The sequence below is a fragment of the Halichoerus grypus genome, chromosome 1 (assembly GCF_964656455.1).
Source record: "Halichoerus grypus chromosome 1, mHalGry1.hap1.1, whole genome shotgun sequence".
Lineage (NCBI taxonomy): Eukaryota > Metazoa > Chordata > Mammalia > Carnivora > Phocidae > Halichoerus > Halichoerus grypus.
The window spans coordinates 181,205,167-181,224,396 of NC_135712.1; the positions used below are offsets into that span (position 1 = coordinate 181,205,167).

General features: G+C 44.3%; 1 protein-coding gene and 1 long non-coding RNA gene across 9 annotated transcripts in view; both read left to right on the forward strand.

Annotated features, from left to right (window-relative positions):
* Nucleotides 1–10,962, forward strand: part of EOGT (EGF domain specific O-linked N-acetylglucosamine transferase) — a 33,458-nt gene extending 22,496 nt beyond the window's left edge. For all 8 annotated transcript variants that reach the window (XM_036082714.2, XM_078076127.1, XM_036082716.2 and 5 more), the window contains 5 exons: nt 394–462; nt 5,332–5,393; nt 8,452–8,571; nt 10,256–10,358; nt 10,793–10,962. In XM_036082714.2, the coding sequence (XP_035938607.2) occupies nt 394–462; nt 5,332–5,393; nt 8,452–8,571; nt 10,256–10,358; nt 10,793–10,939 (501 nt within the window). In that variant the 3' untranslated portion in view covers nt 10,940–10,962. The remainder of the gene's footprint in view (nt 1–393; nt 463–5,331; nt 5,394–8,451; nt 8,572–10,255; nt 10,359–10,792) is intronic.
* A 4,045-nt stretch (nt 10,963–15,007) lies between these two features.
* On the forward strand, nt 15,008–17,518 carry LOC118529768 (uncharacterized). Its single transcript, XR_004914296.2, has 2 exons — nt 15,008–15,209; nt 15,963–17,518. It is a non-coding gene; the product is annotated as an uncharacterized LOC118529768 (long non-coding RNA).
* The last annotated feature ends 1,712 nt before the right edge of the window (nt 17,519–19,230 follow it).

Consider the following 19,230-nt stretch of genomic DNA (forward strand, 5'->3'; position numbering starts at 1 on the left):
AGTGATCCAAAATCAGATGTCACCAACCTGTGACAGATGAGCTAAGGGACAGTGGAAGTATGTGCTTTTTTTCTCCTTTTCCTTTTCCCTGTCTTTCCCCATGTCACCTGGTTCTCCCCCCAAATCCCCACCTAATCCACAAACCCCTGCCAAAAATTCCATGCAGCTAACCAAACAGAAGTGTAATAAACAGGTGTTGTCTTCTGTGGCTAAAGTGGATGCATTTTTGTTTCCTGCGAGAACTCTGAAGGAATCAGGCTAAAACCATAATCGTCCCCTAAATGTATCCTGATTGAGTTTCATCTCTTTGTGAAAATCACATTTTAGGTTCTAGCATTCACTCATATGTGCAGGCATATAGAGCATGATTTTGCCTTTTCCTTTTGATTACAGGACGGAAAAATCCGAGTCACCATCCTTGCACGGAGTACAGAGTACCGGAAAATACTAAACCAAAATGAGGTTAGTGTTTGGTAGGCATTTTTAATATCATCGTATTGAATTTAACTTCCTGTGACTGATGCGCTTAATTTTTTTCACATTGCATTAAATGCTTTGATTTGAAATTATTAGCTTTTAGAAAAGTTTGGTGGCTATGCCTGGTTCATTTATTGGACTTCTCGTGGGAGTCAGCAAACCACCCGTTGCCCAAACCAGCTTTGCCTCATGGGAAACATGCATCTGCCCCAACTCAGAGGGGAAACAGAGGCAGAAATTCTGATTCCTGCCTTTACTGCCATAGATTGCCAAACATTCTGCCTCTGGACAAACGAGCAGCAGAAATGCAAGAGTATCTCTTGAGAGGTGGTTGATGGAGCATTGTGATACGGTGGCATCCACCACCTAAGTTGGAAGAGTCTCCGTTCTTTTCATGACTGTGTGTCTTAGAAACTATTCACCTCTTAGGTTCTCTGATTCATTTCGATAGCATCAACTCGTACATTGTACTTAAATAAGATCACCCTGTAAGGGACCTGCCTACAACAGCATGGCTGGAAGATGTTCTCACAGTAGTATGATCGATTGCACAGAAATGTGTTGGGCACGTGCTGTGTCCTGGGCCATATTCTAGGCCCTGGAGCTACCGGAGAGGACAAGACAGGTAAGGTCCCTGTCCTCATGGAGCTTATGCTCTCAAGGTGGGACAGACAAGAAATTAGTAAACAAGTCCCTAAGTAAGGTGATTTCAGGTAGTGGGCAGTGCTACAAAGGAAGTAAAACAAGGTGATGTGTTGGGGGAGGAGATGCAGGAGGAAGGGGGACGCAGTCAGGTGAGGTGTTTAAAGAGGTGCTGTTGGCAGACACCTTATCAGTAAGAAACCAGCCGGGGAGAGAGCCTCCCAGGCAGAAGCAAATGGCCTGTGGTGTTCAGAGCTTTAGGTGCTCCAGGAATGAAGGGGTCACCAGCGTAACTGGCACAGTGGGAGAGGTGAGGATGACCCCACAAGAGGTCAGAGAAGTCAGGCAGGGTGTGAGGAGGTCCCCTATCTTATCAGCCTCATGGGCCTGGGTGAGGAGATGGGCAGGTTTTATTCCAGTGGGAGGGACGCCTCTGTGAAGTTTGCAGCAGGGTGTGGTAGGCAGAATCATGGGCCACCACCAAAAGATGTCCACGTCCTAATCCCTGGAACCCATGACTAGGTTAGGTTATGTGGCAAAGGGATGCTAAGCTTGCAGGTGAAATTAAGGTTGCTCATCAGCTGGCCTGAAAATGGAGAGATCAACCTGGATGATCCAGGAGGGCCCGATGGAATCACCAAAGGGCCTTAAGCTGTCTCCACCAGAGAGCTTTTGCCTCTGCCTGGAAAGCTCTTTGCTTAGCTGGATTCTTCTCACTGACCGGATTTCTGTTGAGCACCTCCTGGAAAGTGGAAGAGGAAGACAGAATCCAGGAAGGAGACATGAGGATAGAAGCAGGGCCAGAGAGATGCCACGTTCCTGGGTTTGAAGATGGAGGAAGGGCCCCGAGCCAAGGAATGCGATGGCTTCTAGAAGCTTGACACGGATTCTCCCCTCGAGCCCCCAGAAGGAGCACAGCCCTGTGGACAGCTGTCTGTCTCACTGTTGGACTACTGTCCTGCAGAACAGTGGGAGGGTCAGTTGTGTTCTTGTGAGGTGTGGACTCTGTGGTAATTGGTCGTAGCAGCTCGTCGAAAACGAATACACAGGCAGAGACATGAACTGGCTTATTTATTTATTTGTAAACCACTCTGGCTGCAAGAGTAGGAGCAGAGGGATTCATGCAGAGCCGTCACTGTGGCCCCGGTAAGAGTTTGGATGAAGGTGATGACAGCAGAGATGATAAAGGAAATGGATTCAAGATCAGTCTCGGAGAGCGAGTCTAGGAGACTTCCTGTCGGTATATGCAGGTACACGTGAGGTCAGCCCAGGAAAGGCACTGAGAATCAGAGGTGAACTCCCGGGCTTTTAGCTTGAGCAGGCCAGTGGAATTGAGATGGGAGAAGCTCAGTAGGAGGGGACTGGAGGCAGGTTTGGATGGGTAAAATGTTTTACACAGATTAATTTGGATGCCTAACGGGCGGATCAAAATTATGTAATTAGTGTCTTGAGATCCATATGGATTATGGAGGACATGAACATATGGTGTAATGAGACAGTGATTGGAAGCCGTGGGTGGAAGAAATGAGCAGTGTGTGTGTGTGTGTGTGTGTGTGTGTGTGTGTGTTAAAGACCTGGGAATAAAAATGTATCAAGTGATGCAGGGCTGGGGTAGATGGATGGGAAGCCTCACAAGAACACAGAGGCTTAGAGGTTACAAAACATGCTTAAGGTCACCCAGCCAGGGAGCAGAATAATGGGGGGTAAGCCGCGGTCGTCAGGGTCTGAGCCTTCTTCTTAACCAGAGAACTCTGCTGCTCCAACACAAATAAATGTGAGGAGGCTGACCCACCTTGGCTCCCAGTCCGCCGGGAAGGCTGGCCAAGGAGCAGCCTCAAACCCTGGCAAGCGGTCCAGCACAAAGGGGTAGCGCCAGGGGGTGCCGCGATATAGCCAGTGACGTGTTCACATCTGGTCCCACTGATCGTGCAAACGATGTGGCCCATGGGTGAGATTTGGCAGTTCGGATCTGAACTCTAAGCCAAAGAGCACCCACCGGCTGCTTTTCTCCCGGTGATCGGCATCACTTGAAAAGGCAGCTACCAAGCAGCGAAGAAAGCACCTTTGACTCTACCTTGATTCATGAATAGGTAGATAGATAGATAGATGCCTGTTTTTGTTTTTACTGGAGGCTCAGGTGGCACTTGACAGTTCATAAAATGGCTTCAGAGGTAGGGGCTAGAGGAGAGACAAAAAATAAACTGGGGTGGGAAAGAAAAACAACCAGGAGGAGTTAAGAGCTGACTGGTTCCTTCTCAGTCTGATGTAGGGGAGGGAGGTGGTGCCTCTGAACAATAGAATGGATCCCTTCCTTCAGCCCTTGGTAGGGGACAGAGAAAAAGCAAAAGACTGTTGGCCCTCCGGAGTCTCAAGGAAAAGGGCTGCCTGCGTGGCTCAGTTGGTTAAGTGGCTGCTTTCGGCTCAGGTCCTGATCTCAGGGTCCTGGGATCGAGTCCCGAGTCGGGCTCCTTGCTCAGCGGGGAGTCTGCTTCTCCCTCTCCGTCTGCCCCTGCCCCTGCTTGTGTGCTCTCTCTCTCAAATGAATAAATACAATTTTTAAGGAAAAAAAAAAAACCCAGATGCTCTCATTAAATGACAGTTCCTGCAATCCTGCCCAACCTCGGGACTGGATAATCATGTCAGAGGACTGTGGCCACCTCCACGGTGTGACTAGAAATTGTAAAAAAAAAAAAGCCTGTTTGCTTGAGCACCCTCTGAAACGAGATTCTTTTTATGTGGACCCATCTCATTACAAGACCAGGGCTCATGCACGGGGATTAATTCGCTCCTGGAAAACGGAATTCTAACCTATCCTCACTCCTTCAACTCCCTGACATAAGCAGTATATTCAGGGGAGTTCAGGGGCTGTCTAGAGAGAGAAACTTCCATTCTATAACTGTGTATGTGTGTAACGGGGGAGGGAAGTGGATGTAAGTCCTTGCCTGTTGCTTTTACCAGGGCACTGCCTAAAAACACAGATTCTGGGGTCAGAGGACCTAGATTTAATTTTAGCTCTGCCCTTTGCTAACTGCAAGATCCTGGGAAAGTTCCTTAAACATCTCTAAGCCTCCATTGTATCATTTTAAAACAGGCATATGGGGTGGGGGGGAGGTGCCTGGGTGATTCAGTCGGTTAAGTGACTTAGTTTCAGCTCAGGTCATGATTTCAGGGTCATGAGATCGAGCCCTGAGTAGGGCTCCCCGCTCTCAGCTCAGAGTCCGCTTGAGATTCTCTCCCCCACCCTCCCCCCTCTACCCCTCCGTTCGCTCACACATGTGGCTTTCTCCCTCTCTCAAATAAATAAATAAACTGTTAAAAAAAGGCATATGGGGGTGCCTGAGGCTGGCTCAGTCAGAGGAGCATGTTACTCTTGATCTTGGGGTTGTGGGTTCAAGCCCCATATTGGGTGTAGAGATTACTTAAAATCTTTAAAAAAAAATAGGCGTAATAATATTTACTTGGTATGAGACTTGTATGAGGATTAAGTGACGAGCACCTAAAGCACTGAGCATTGCCAGCACAGTTGAAGTGATACTTTTGTTACCATTTTTGTTGTATAGTGCACGCCACAGGCCACAGGATACAAGGGCAAAAATTTCTGAATAGCAGTGACCCACAGTGTTGGGTTAAGACGGCTAATTGTGAGGGACACAGAGAACCATGGCTGTATTTCTGATACTAGGTTAATTGTGCTTTGTTACTTTCTGTTTGCTAGAAGAATAATTGTTTTTCTGTGTAGAAATATTGAGAACATTTTTTTCTGCCAAAAATTTAATGTTTTCAGAGGATAAGGCCAAAAGCACAAGTAGTTTGTCTGAAATGAGATAAGGCACAGGGAGAAAACTCTTAACATAAAGCCCGGAACAAGGTAGGTGCCCAGCAAACCTATGTTGAAAAATTGAGGGATTAACTAGCAAGTAGTAACAATAGCAGTTAACAGGTAGTGGGCTCTGTGCCGAGCACTTCACTCCCATGAATTTGCTGCTTTCAGCCTTTATGACAGCCCAGGTGGTGGGATTTTAGGGAGGTAATGTGACCGAGGGGTGGAATCCACATTTGAACTCAGTTAAAGGTTAAAACAGTAGATCTGGATGATAGGTAATACCTGAAAAATATTATGTATGAAAATAAGAAATTTTAGGACTCAAAGGAAAATAAAACAGAAGAGAAGGAAGGAAAAGACATTCTAAATGTTTTTTTTTTTCCCCCTAGCTGGTAAACGCATTGAAAACGGTATCTACACTTGAGGTTCAGATTGTCGATTACAAATATAAGTAAGTAATATCCCGCTCTTGGACAGACGCTGTCATCTTTTGCTTGGATGAGTTAATGGAAAATCAAAAGGGTTTTTCGAATGGTAGCCGTTGACACTGATAGACCAGGAAGGGACAGGCAGACCCCTCCGTGAGTGAAGTGAGCAGGTGAGGACCCTGGGCGGACAGGGGCAGTTGCTCTTCGGCTGTGTGCGGTCTGATGTTTCGACACCATCTCATTGTTCAAGCGAAGTGGTGAATCCAGAGTTCTTTTTTCGAGTCCACATTTTCATTTGAAATTTCTGAATTTTTAGAAGTGGGCAAAAAAAAAAAAAAAATAGGGGCGCCTGGATGGCGTAGTCAGTTAAGCGTCCGACTCTTCATTTCAGCTCCCGTCGTGATCTCAGGGTCCTGAGATAGAGTCTCCCATCAGGCTCCATACTCCACAGAGAGTCTGCCTGGGATTCTCTCTCCCCCCTCTTCCTCTGTCCCTCCCCCACACTCACGCTGTCTCTCTCTCTCTCTCTCAAAAATAAATAAATCTTAAAAAAAAAAAAGTTGGCAACTAATTCTGAATTTTAAAAAAAAATGTTAAAATGTTCCTGGCCTAATTTGTCCTGTTAGCTGCTGGGTCTCAACTCCTGGCCTAAAATTAGTTCTATGGGAATAATTTGAGGGTCACAGAGTAATACGAGGTTTCTAAAAATATTACAAAGTATTTGCATTTCTTTTAAAACTCCAGCACAAGCAAAAGGCTTAGAAGGACAGAATATGCTTAACATTTACTGTCTAGGTAAGCCCTGTGGATGTAAAAACAACAGCGCCTGGTCCTGGTTGAAAAAACCAAGCAGTGTAGAGAAAAGCTCAGAAGGAAAGGTGAAGGCTTTTCTCTCCTCCCTTGCCCACCTGCAGTCATTGTCTTGTTTTCCAAATTTAACCCTATGAACAGTTTCTACGTTAAAAAAGAAAAAGTACCCATATTCCAGCATATGGGTCTCTGTTATTGATAGGTTAGAACTTAACAGTAAGAAGGGCGTCTGGCTGGCTCAGTCCGCAGACCACGTGACTCCAGATCTCAGGGTTGTGCGTTCGAGCCCCACGCTGGGTGTGGAGCCTACTTAAAAAATAAACAAACAAAAAACAACAACTTAGCAGTAAACAGGGGAGTTCCGCACCTTAGTCTTCATACATCCATTCATTTATATCATCAATCTTTATCGTGTACCTGCCAGCCGGTCACAGGCTTTGAAGTAGGAGTCCAGTTATGGAGGATGGCATGGCTTTGGTCTTGAGGACCACAGACCCGGAATACAAATAAATAGCAGTCGTAAGAACAGCTACCATTTGTTGTGACTTACTCTTATGCTTTATGTCATCTCACTCTTCCTACAGTCTTAGGAGGTTGGCAGAACTATTCCTGTCTTACAAATTACACTGTGCAGTGGTGCCTTCACCACAGGAAGACACAGAGGAAGAAAAGGGCCCGAGGTCAGGCTGACAGAACTGGGGAGGGCACCTCGGACGCTCAGGCGTTGACTGGCTTGTAGGATACGTAGGTTTTTTCAGATGAAGGAAGAGTAACAATAAATTCAGACCTTGCCAGTCCGAGGGAAGCATTACAAAACAGTAGATGGAGCTTTGCCTCCTTATCCTCAGACTCCAGGGTTCTGTCCATCTGGGCACGTCCTCATCCTTCCCCTGGCATCAGTTGGCATTCCTGGAGAAACCAAGGCATGTGTACCTCTTGTGAGACACACACAGGGTGCCCCCGTCTTCCTTTCCCTGTGTGGCGTGTGGGGTTTCTGTTGTACTTCAAGAGGAAGCTCTTTAAAGAGGAGGAGCTGGGGGGCACCTGGGTGGCTCAGTCGGTTAGGTGTTCGACTCCTGATTTCAGCTCAGGTCATGATCTCAGGGTGGTGAGATCGAGCCCCGTGTCGGGCTCTGTGCTCAGCATGGAGTCTGCTTGTCCCTCTTCCTCTGCACCCCCCCCCCAATGCTCACTCATTCTCTCTCTCTCTCAAATAAATAAATAGAATCTTAAAAAATAAAGAGGAGAAGCTGAGAATTCTTATTCTCTTCTTAAATCCCAAGTAATCTTGGTCATTTTTTTTTTCCTTTGGGTAAGCGGGACTGGGTGATCTAATTCCATTACGTGTATTCAGAGGATTATACTTAGTCCAGTGTTTCTTGCCAGCCTCATTTCAGTGGACATTTTTGGCGTTGACTTTGTGTTCAGAGTTTGCATGTTTTTTAGGGTCTTGAATTCGGAGCACACTTTTATGATCTTAATGCGCATAAAATTGTGGATTAGTTTGTTGCAAAGTCAGGACAATGCCTTGGTGGTATCTGAGCTGATTTTAGGTGTACCCAGATGGCATTGAATAAACTCCAGTCACACAAGGAGTATTTATTTTATAAAAAAAATTCTTTTATTATCTTAAGGAAGTAGTTTTCAGTTTGATGCTGTATATCATAACATCTCTTTAGTAGCCTGCTGATTTCCCTGATTCATAAAGAAAGAGCGGGCCTCGGGCTCAGAGCTTTGCCTTGCTCTGGGATCTACCTAGATTTGAATCTTTTTCCTTTGATTATATCTGTTTTTACAGTTTTGTTTGACCTGTGTTACCGGTTTTTCATTTAAGACAGTGCTAAAAGTTTCCTTCTAAAATAAACGCATTTAGGGGCACCTGGCTGGGTAGAGCTTGCAACTGTTGATCTCAGGGTCGTGAGTTCAAACCCCACATTGTGTAGAGATTGGAAACGAAGTCTTAAAAAGAAAATGAAATCTTAAAAAAAATGAAATTTGAAAAAAAAGGAAATCTTAAAAAAATGCATTTATTTGCAAATATTTGCACTTTTTTAAAAAAGTGAGCTTACTTAGAAAACAATGTTAAATTATTAAATTATTAAGTTATTAATTCCTGGAGTAGGCTTGAAATTGACAAAAAGCCATAGTGGAATGTGATTTAAATTGGGAAAGACACTTGTATGAATATTGTTACCGTGAGTCCTGAGCTAAGTCATCTTAACAGTTTCTGTCTTCTCCCCATCTGTCTTTTGTTGTTCTATATGCTCGCAGGGAACTTGGGTTTTTGGATCAGCTGAGGATCACTCATAACACGGACATATTTATTGGAATGCATGGAGCTGGTCTTACCCATTTACTTTTCCTTCCAGACTGGGCTGCTGTATTTGAACTGTAAGTGCTTTGAGACAGCTTTACATTGAGGCCACGAATAATGCTTTTTATGCATGCCGAGACTGTCATTCAGAGCTTCAAAAGGCCTAATATTTACTCCTTACAGGAAAGTCACATCATATAGGCTTCTAGAAAGAAAACAAACCTCAAGTTAAAAATGTGAAGTCTGCAGCCACCATTCACTTAGCAAGCAAATTCCGCTTTCTCCCTCCATCTCATGATGATGTGGGAGATGTGCGTCTGTGACTTCCGTCCTCGACGCTCGTTCCTATGTGCCTCTCAGGCTGTGATCATCTCCCTGCCCTCTGTATCATTGTTATGGTAAAAGGCAACCTGTATGTTGCATACCTCTGTTCACGGCAGCACTGTTCCCAATAGCCAATGTGGAAGCCATCCAAATGTCCATCAGCAGATGAACGGATAAACAGAATGTGAAATGTGGGTCTATCTGCATACCTCTGCATTAGTCAGCCTTAAAAAAGAGGGGGATCCTGTCACAGGCTACAACATGGATGAACCCTGAGGATATTATGTTAAGTAGAATAAGCTACTCATGAAAGGACATACACTGTGTGATTTCACTTATGTGAGGTATGCAGAGTAGTCTGGTTCACAGAGATGGAGCATAGAATGGGGGTTGCCAGGGGTCCGTGGGGGGTGTGGGGGGGAAATGAAGAGTTCTTGTTGCATGGAACAGAGTTTCAGTTTTGCAAGATTGGGGACTTTCTGGAGATTGGTTGCACAACGCGAATACTCTTAACACTACTGAACTGTACACTTAAAAGTGGACAAGATGGTAAATTTTATGTGTTTTCTACCACAATAAAAACAAGAGAGTTCAAGAACCTGTATGTCTCATGAAGAGCACGGCTCCGAAACACAGGCCAGGCACTCTGCCTTGTGCTCACTGATTCCATCCACAGGGAAACTGAGGCTTCAAGGTGAAAATGATCTTTCCAGGGCACTCCTCTAACCAGGGTGGGTGGTTATGGAGACATGGCCCTCTCGCTCTTGGTAATTCTGCCCTGGACACCATGCCTCATCTTTCATTCTGGACACGCCAACAGTGGTTACTGTTAACCTCATTTCTCTCTTTGTGTCTAAGCACCTAGATTTCACTCAGGTTTTAAATGGGAGACTATTTAGAAAAAAAGTTGTGAACTTCCCACATTCTGCAAAAATATTTGAAATACATATACATTAGAGAAATAGCCAGATAATTATGGATTCTATCTCAGTGCTTCATTTCCTCCAGAGGGAGGGAGGTAAAGAAGGAAGGGAGGGAGGGAAGGAAAGAGGTGTAATTGATAACCCTTGGGCCTTGGAGCTCAGCAGACTGGGCTCAGTTTTTGCTTCCCTAGCTGTGTGCCCTTGGATGTGGTACCTCCCCTAAGTCTGCTTCCATGTGTGTAGACTGGGTATTAGGAGATAATATCAAGTTCACAGGCAGTCGGCCCTATTGATAAACTTCAGTTCCTTCCAAACCTTGATCCTGTTTGGTTTTTTTAAAGTTGAGGTAGCTTAGTTATGAGGATATTTAAAAAATAATCTCCATCGATCTTGTATACTAGTTACACAACCTTTTGCAGGAATATATTTGGGAGGTGCGTTATTTCCCAGAGAAATGTTGATTGGCAAAATGCCTGGACACAGGTCTCATGTGTGGGTGCCCTTGCATCCTCAGGTACAACTGTGAAGATGAGCGCTGTTACTTAGACCTGGCCAGGCTGAGAGGCATCCACTACGTCACCTGGCGAAGGCAGAACAAAGTCTTTCCTCAGGATAAGGTAAAGTTCAGTGATGAAACTCACCTTGTTTTGTGTTTTTTTTTTTCTTTTCACCTCATTTTGCTTTTTCATTGGTTTAAAGTATCTAATTAATATGAAAAACTATCATTAAACTTCAAAGATAAACTGTTCTTCTCTGGAACATTGAGTTGTATTTTATATTTGCAAGTTGGGGGAAAAGGGAAATAAATCACTCTGTATCTGAATGTTGAGAAGACAACTTTGGGAACTTTGGGCCTAGGAAGATGTATTAAATTATATATAGGAGGGATCAGCAAACTATAGACAAGTAGGCCAAATCTGGCCCCCCACTGTTTTTATAAGTAGAGTTTTATTGGGACAGTTGCCTTGGCCAAAGTAAAATGATTTTATTCCTGTTCAGAAAACCATATCCTCAGTGACTTACAGATTTATGTTTTGGTTTGGTTTTGTAGGGCCACCACCCAACTCTGGGGGAACATCCGAAATTTACCAACTATTCTTTCGATGTAGAAGAATTCATGTACCTTGTCCTTCAGGCTGCAGACCATGTATTACAACACCCAAAGTGGCCATTTAAGAAAAAACGTGATGAGCTATAAATGTGCTGAATCTGTTTGCAAAATCTGTTTGTTTAAACATTCCACCACCCAGACTCACAGTTAAGTCAGTAAAACACCTTGTTATTTCCTAGCCCCAAATTACCTTTTCTATACCAAAACCTGCCTTCAGGATAGTACTTAAGTGTTTTAGAGTCTTTAACTGTTTCCTGGGATTTTTGTGTCATAGCTATTTATCAAGATACTGTTTTTGCACTGAAAACTTTACTCTTTATAGTTCAAAAATAAGGCTGTACTAGGCTCACTAGTACATTTGAGCTTCTTAGGTTTACCAAAGTTTTCACCTTTCTTGGCTTTAGAATTTGTAAATGTTTTTGTAGAATAACACGGGATTATAGTTCTAGAGGCTTCTAACTTGTTTGTGTTATATTTGAGTAAATTCACAGAAACTTTTTTATTTGCCAAAATCTGTTCATAACACTGTTTGTGGTAGGAAAGGAAAACATAGAACACACACACACACACACACACACACACACACAGTGGTGTGATTCTCAGTACCAAGCTATAGGTAGCCTACTCCATGTTAGAGATCAGTGTTTATAAACAGGTCTGTTTTACCCTCTCAGAGTCCAGACAAACTCCCACAGAATTCTCTGCTGTATCTGCTAAGTGAACTCCAGGTTATATGCACCAGTAATTTGTATAAACCATGCTGCTACATTAATTTATATTAACAGATTGCATATGCAAATCATGTTTTCCCCAAACATAAACTACATATGATAAAAACAAATTAGAACATCCCTTAGGACGTCTTTGGATACCTTCTAGCTGGTTTCTACTAATTCCTTCTTAGCCCTGGAGAGCATTTATGTTGACTTTATGTATCAAAGGGTCGCTTCCAGTGTGCACGGACCTGTGACGGCATACCCCTGTGTGTGTGCATCTACCTCTTCTAGCATGGATGTATTCCCCTTTGAGTTCGCGGGCTTCACAGTAGCTACGTGAAGAGCGTTTTTCCCTATCAAAAATGAAGACCAAAAATAAATAAATAAAAAATAAAGACACATGCGAATTATCCATTTCAAAATGAAAAAGAAGCCATGAGAAAGTACCATTGATTAAAAAGAATATCTGAAATGCAGACCCACTCTTTGGGATTCATTTCTCACTGTTGATGAACTTTCAATTCAGGGGTCAGAAACCATGGATTTCATTTACTGCAAAATGTGAAGTTTACATTTTGTTAACACTTGAGAAATCTAATTTAGAGATGAACGACTTCTATTTTTTCAAGTAGAGGATTAGCAGAGCTGAGAATTTTTTAAAAAAACATTTTAGCATTGTAAAAAAAAAAAAGAGTATGTAACAGAAAGTAACCTGAGAAACCTAAAATATTTGTTTTTTGGACCTTTATGGAACAAGGTGGCTGACCCCTGCTTTCAAGGATTATGAACAGTCTTCTAGAGTTTAGGGATATTTATTAAAATCTCTGTAAAGAAAGTAATGCAGCATAGCTTTGATTCGCGTGTTAAATTGTGTAAAAAGAATTAGAACCTATGAATTTTGCAATGAGTGGTGTGGCTGCTCTTTGTGTAGAATAGTGAGTCACCACTGGGAAAAGATTTCACTTGAAAAGCAACGTAGAAGCAGCATTGCACTTGATCAGAGAGGTATGAACATCCGAAAAAAGTGTCAGCGTCTATAGTCGTATAAGAAGTATGTAGAAATGCGATTCTATAGCCTAGCAAGAATTCCAGAAACTGAGGACAGTTGCATAATACAACTATTGTATTTGAATATTTTGCATTTATAGAAAGAATGCTTTTTATATAAATGAGTACATTTGACACTTTATGGAATTAACTTTTATCAGACGTTTTATATGGGAGCAAAAGATCTTTAAATGGTTATAAAATTTAAATGTAAAGAGGGCTTTTTTTTTATTAAGTCTTGAAAAGAGATGCATTTCATTGTTTGTACATTTTGGGTATGACTTTGGAATAAATCTTTTTATATTTTATTTAAATACCAGAACAATTTTCAAGGTTTTCTGTGTCTGACGGTTATACACTTACTCTTTGGCAGTCTAGTAGCTTTAGATTAGAAAAATTAAGTAGCTCACTGATGAAGAATTCATTTTCTGGAAAAATTATGCATTATGTTTATTTAGCAGTTTATTATATGACACTTTCACACATGGTATAGTGTGTAACTTTTACAAAAAATGACATAAGAAGTATTGTTCTCATTTTTCACATGAAAAAAAAATCAGATGCTGTTTAAGGGACTTCCCTAAAGATCACAGTTCTAGTTCCATATCCATAGTCTTGAAGCATCATGTTACTCGCTTGCTTGTTCAATAAATATTGAGTAACTGCTGTGTACCAGCTATTTTACTCAATAAATATTGAGTAACTACTGTGTACCAGCTATTTTAGGTTCTGGGAATACAGCGGTGAAAAGAACAGAAAAACGTCCTTGCCCTCATGGAGTTTGGGTTCTGGTGGAGGAGACAGACACGAAACAATGTAAATAAGGAAAATACACTGTGTGCCAGATGCTGATACATGCTAGAGAGAAAGCTAAAACAGGAGCAAGGGATGCAGGTGGATTCCTGGGGTGAGGTGGAGTCGGGTACACCTAAGCAGAGGTTGAGGGAAGTTTTCAATGAGGTAACATTTGAGTCAAGATTTGGAGTAGGTAACCCAGGAAGCAGTGGCAGATAACTGGGCAAAGAGCATTCCAAGAAGACAAAACAGTACATGCAAAGGCCCTGAGGCAGGAGCATGCCTGGCACATTTGAGGAAAAGCAAGGAAGCCAGTGCAGCTGGAGCGATCGAGGGACAGAGGAGTAAGGGATGACAGGTTCTGGGACTGGGGTGCGGATGGCAAGACTCTTTGTCTTTTGTTTCTCATAAAATGGGAGTTGTTGAATTGCGGAAAGAAGTAATAATCTGACTTACTTTGAACAGGATAACTCTAACTGTTGTGTTGGGAACAGATTGCAGAGGGATCCCTTAGGTTGTGTTCTCTGGGAAGCAGACTCTGGGATGGAGATGTGTATGTTGTGTACTTCCTATTGTAGAAGGGCTGTGTGGACCCTATGTGATCTCTGTCTCATCTTCTTGTTTGTTGGTCCCTCCTCAAGCTTTTAAAAATGTAAAAACCATTCTTTAGATGTTTAAACAGAGAGTGGAGAGGTTAAGCAACTTACTCAAAGCTACACAGCTAGGAAGTAACAGATAGATTGGATATAGGCCTTTCTTTGTGAAGGAATTTAAACAAGAAAGTTTACAGGTAATGTAGAGGGGGAGGGATGGGGAGGGAGGGAGGAAGAAGGGAAGAAGGAAGGAAGAGGAAGAGAAAAATTAGTTGGGGAAATAGAGAATAGAGAAAACATGCCTGGAGTTAGGCCCTTTCTTGCGGTTACAAAATAGTTTTCTTTGAAACACTGTCAATGGAGAGAATTTGAAAAATACGTGCTTTTTCAAAACTAGGCGCATTTAAAGCAAATCAGCTCAGGTATGATGGCCTTAGGTTTAAAATAACCTATTCCCAACCAAGGACTATTGCCAAACACTTTAATGCCTTTCTTCTCTTTTAGCTTATTGGGGCATGTCAAAAGATGTCATAAGCTTTCTTGTCATAAAAGAAGTGGCTTAGAGCAGTGCGTAAGTTACCTGGGCCCTTGCTTTGGACGGTAATGCACACTTTCACCACGAGGTGGCAGTCAAGCCCTTCCAAATGGCCTCTCTGTGGCCTGAGGCCCCGTGTCTTCATCTCTTTGTAGGTTTGGGACACCTGAACTCCAGGAGTTCAGACCTAGCTTCCTGATTTGAGGGAAAGTGGGAAAATTTTCACGGACAGTTTCACATTTAAGTGTAGAATTTCTTAATTGCAGCCAATACCTGAATCCCATGTGATAACTCCTGATCCTATGCAAAAAGCATTTGGCCCCTGGAAGAAGATGTCTAGTGACAGAAGCTGTTAGCAGAATGCATTCTCAGTGATGTGCACAGGAACTTACTTGGGACTTGAGCTCTATTTTACGATCTAGGATGGCACCTTAGCTCTTCAATTCTTTTCAGGGGCTAATTTCTTTCCTGTCTAGGCTTTATGGGTTAGCACATAAGCAATTGCAGTTATGGTTTCGTTTGAGCAGAACCAGACCGTAAGCAGAGGCGTTCTTTGAAGGCTACACGTGGAAGCTAGTGGGACGTTAATGAAGCAGTGCTCTCAGCATAAACAAGAGAGTGTCGACCATCGAGTCTTGATGTGGGTGTGACAGAACGGCGATTCTCAAACTGTTGAGTATCCTTCATTCTTCGTAACTTTGAGTTGCAGAATTTAGGGGTGCTTTGCCAAGAGGGACCTTGGAGGTCCTTCATGGCATTTGTTCATTCCACCATGGTCTGTTGACTGCCCGCCAGTAACAGGTACCCATTAGCAGACCAAGAAAGGTGAGTTCCTGGAAGAGGCAAGTTGTATAGACCAAAGGGCTGAGACACAGATGTCAGGAGACCCTGACTTCTCAGCCTTGCAACCCATAAGCCGCGTGATCATGTTGCCTAGCCGCATGGAGCTTCAATTTTCTTACTTACAAATGGGCGGTAATACCTATTAGGCCAAGTGGGTTTAAGGATGAAATTTTAAAAATGCAGGCACACTGGTTTTGTCCCTGGCACCATAGGATATGTCCATTAAATGCGATTGTTATGCTATGACATGCAGAACTATGATTATGTAGAACTCTAGTATCTGGGGAGCATTTGCATTCTGACCTCCAAGCCTCTCCCCAGACCTAGTAAATCAGAGTCTCTGGGGCTACAGTTGACTGACTCTATGTAGTCAAATGTCCCCAGGTGGTTCCGATGCACAGGAGTTGGGGGCTGCTGGCTTAGGAGACAGTGACAAAGCTGCTGGCACTATGCAGTTCATGAGATCTAAGTCAGCCCTCGTCCAAGTCTCTTGCAGTGGGTATCGCTAAGATGTTGCATAAAAAATGGTTTTCTTGGGAAATGTTGCCACAAGCCACATTAACTGGAATTATTTATTGCAGGGCTACTCCAAACCTTTGATACGTTAATGTGCATTGTGAATCTTTAAACAGGAAGATATAATATTCACTGTTTCAAATTTATTTGACCACTGGATCTTTTTCTCAAGGAGCGTGAGAATCAGCATTGCAAGAATCCCTCTCCAGGTACCTGTAAGCATTTGCTATGGCCACAGCCCCCTTCTGGAGAAAGGGTACCTGGCGGTGCTTTTGGAATGAAGTTGCTTTGGTCAGTTGCACCTTGTATGTGAGTTAAATCAGTGGTGCTACCTGGTCACAGTTGATTGGACCAGGCAGGGATCAATCGTTGAGCCAAAGTCTATCCAGTCAGAAGACTGCAAGACAAAGGGTAAATAAATAACCCAGCCATTCCGAGGGGACACTTGGATGCGAGATGCAAAGAGAATGCCCCAGCATCCCTGCTGCCAAGACACCAGATCTGAGCTACCGGTGCCTCTCTTGAATCAAGTTCAATTATGAGCCACTTTCCAGTCACCCACGAGGCCGCTTGTCCATTCAGGTCATGAATTGGATGGTCAATTCCTGAAGGTCTGAAAGAACCTATCGGATGCAGCCACTCCCGCCCTCCAGGTATGGTTCTCCCTACACTACACCCCGGAGATGGAAGCTAACAGAAGTTGAAGGACTTAGACCCAGGTCTTCCTACTCCAAGTTTAACGCAGTCCAGCTACCCTGACATAGTGTTGCCTCTCACCTTGAGGTCATTCAATCTGCATGACTAATGTTGGTAAGGAACAATCCAGAAATAATCTGGGAAGTAAATTGTGAGGACACAATGCTGTTGAAGTGCCTGCTGCTTTGGGTGGAAATCTAAGCTGGGCCGAGTGTTCAATCAATGTTCCGGAGGAATCAGGCCAGTGTGAGAGGAGGCAATGGGGTGAGGAATCAGCAAGTAGGATACGAAGCTAAAAGGGGCTGCTGCAGGTGCCAGAGGCAAACCAGCAGGTAACGTGGTACGGGCCTGGAAATAAAGCAAGGACCAGAGTCAGACGAGGGAAGTACCAGACACATCGTGAACAGATGCAGGAGAGACAGGGAGAGGCCGGGATGAACATCCGAAAGCCGGCTCGAAAGGAGGCAGGAGGAGGCACAAAGAGGAAAAACTAAGGTAACAAGCACACATCACACACACAACCCTTCCACCTTGGGGCAGGTAGAAAATGGGGAGAACAGCAAGAAAGCACTGCCTCACGGGAGGAGCCATTCTATGCTGATGGAAAATGTAAATCCTCTAGAGAGATGTCTTTGTCTACGTATCATTTTTCAAAAGTGCAGGGGATACTCAGCCACTTCAGGGAGAGAATTTACACAAGTTGCTTTTAGAAGTGTTTATGGTTCACCCTGTGAAAATGGGACCAGGAGTTTTTCCTCCTCTGGTCTACGAGGATGTCACCCCATCTGCTTTTCTGGAAAATTAAAAGCACGATGTGGTGATGGAGTGTCTCAGAGCACCGTCACCAAACCAAAGGCCAGAGCGGAGATGGACCCTTGGTTCCGCCTGTCGGGTATCACTATGCAAATAAATTGCCCTTTGGAAATCGCTTTGTAATACTATCGTTTTACTTTTTACTAGATTGTATGTTCTTGGATAGTTTTGCTTTTGCAATTCAAATAGCAGTCTATTGAAAAGAAGAGTTTTATGGTGGCGGCTACTGGATGCAAGCAATAAATCCGGAGGACAAGGGAGTAAAAGTAATACTCAGAAAAAGGTGCCCATTCTTCCATAGCTTTGCTTTCAAACTAGTGAAAAAGACCAACAGCTGGGAATGATGTGTTCTACTTTTGCCTTTTTTCTTCTTCTCCTTCCTGTTCTCCTCCCCCTCTTCCTCCTCCTCCTCCTTTCACTATTAGCATTTAAAAGTCCCTTTCTAGGTGGAAGTACATAGCACCCATGGCCCGCCAGGAATCCTGCACAAAGGTCTTGACTAGTTGGTTACTAGCGAACAGCATCCTGTTCCAAGGGCTCGCCCGTGGGGGTAAGACATTCTAGCAGGTTTTGGACTTACTCAGGGTTGGGCTGTGGCCATGGCCTTGTCTTGGAAGAGGACCCATAGCAGCCTGTGGATAACATCTACTTCACCCACTGAGACTTCCTGAGATCCGTGGAAGGTCTTCTGTAGGGTAAGGACATTTGGCAAGTGCAGGTACATGAAGTTGCCCGAGAAATTGGAGGGGCTTTGCAGAGCCGTGACGAGAGGCAGTGTGGTTGAATAGTGGAAGTTACGGGCGTGCCCCGTGTGCCACTGACCGCCTGGGTGACCTACCTAGGCAAGCCACCCACACTCATGGAGCCTCCGTTTTGTCATCTGTCAATGGGGGCTACTGAGGGAACCAACCTCAAGGTTACTGTGATGTCATTCTACATGCTGGGCAAGCAAGGGTGAGGGAATAGGGGAGACTGCTCTTAATCAGAGAGCGACACAGGTGAGGGTGTTTAAGTTATGCTGAGGTTAGTGTCCTGAAGGGCAAGAACGTGCCATAACCAAGGGAAATGCTCCAGATGAAGGGGGAAGGTGACCCCCAGGGAGATGTAGGATAGCACAGTGTCTGGCACATGGTGCGGCCTCCACAAATAGGGAGAAGAGAGGGAGATGAGGAGAAGGAAGAGGAGGCAGGTGAAGAGGAGGAAGAAGACACAGACGCACGGGAAGCCAAGGTCTTGCACCGTGAGCCCCAGAGCAACACTTGGGTTGTGCCGCTCACATCTGAAATGCCCCAGGACAGCCGGGCCCTGAGGTCTGCAACCCTGGAATGCTCCATCCAGGGAGGTGATCTCAGGGAGAAGGCCAGGGGGAGACCAGATGGCAAAAGACGTCCCCGGCGTCGCAGACGTGCCAGGGCTTCGGGACTAGAACTTGGCTTCCCGCTGAGTGGGTTTGTGGGCGTCACCTGACAGCCTCCCACTCAGAAAGGCGCGTGTGCTCGCCTGCCCCCTCCTGGCCTCAGCGCGCCCAGCTGGGAAGTGAGGAGTTTGGACTCCGTAACTGCGCTTCCTCCGTGAAGTCTGCGATTAAATGGCAAGCGGTATGTGGAACTTTGCAAATATATGCGCATATGTAAACCCACAGTTCAGTTACGTAAGGCAGCCCCATGGTGGCTCTGATGGGAGGGCCTCATCCTAAAGTCTTTTTACAGACTGCGAGTGTTCTTAGTCCTAACGCGGGCAGGGGGTTCATTCACTTGCTAATGAATGTATTTAGGAATGGGGTGAGTCTTAAGGAAATCCTGGTATAGTCAGAGTTTTCCATTA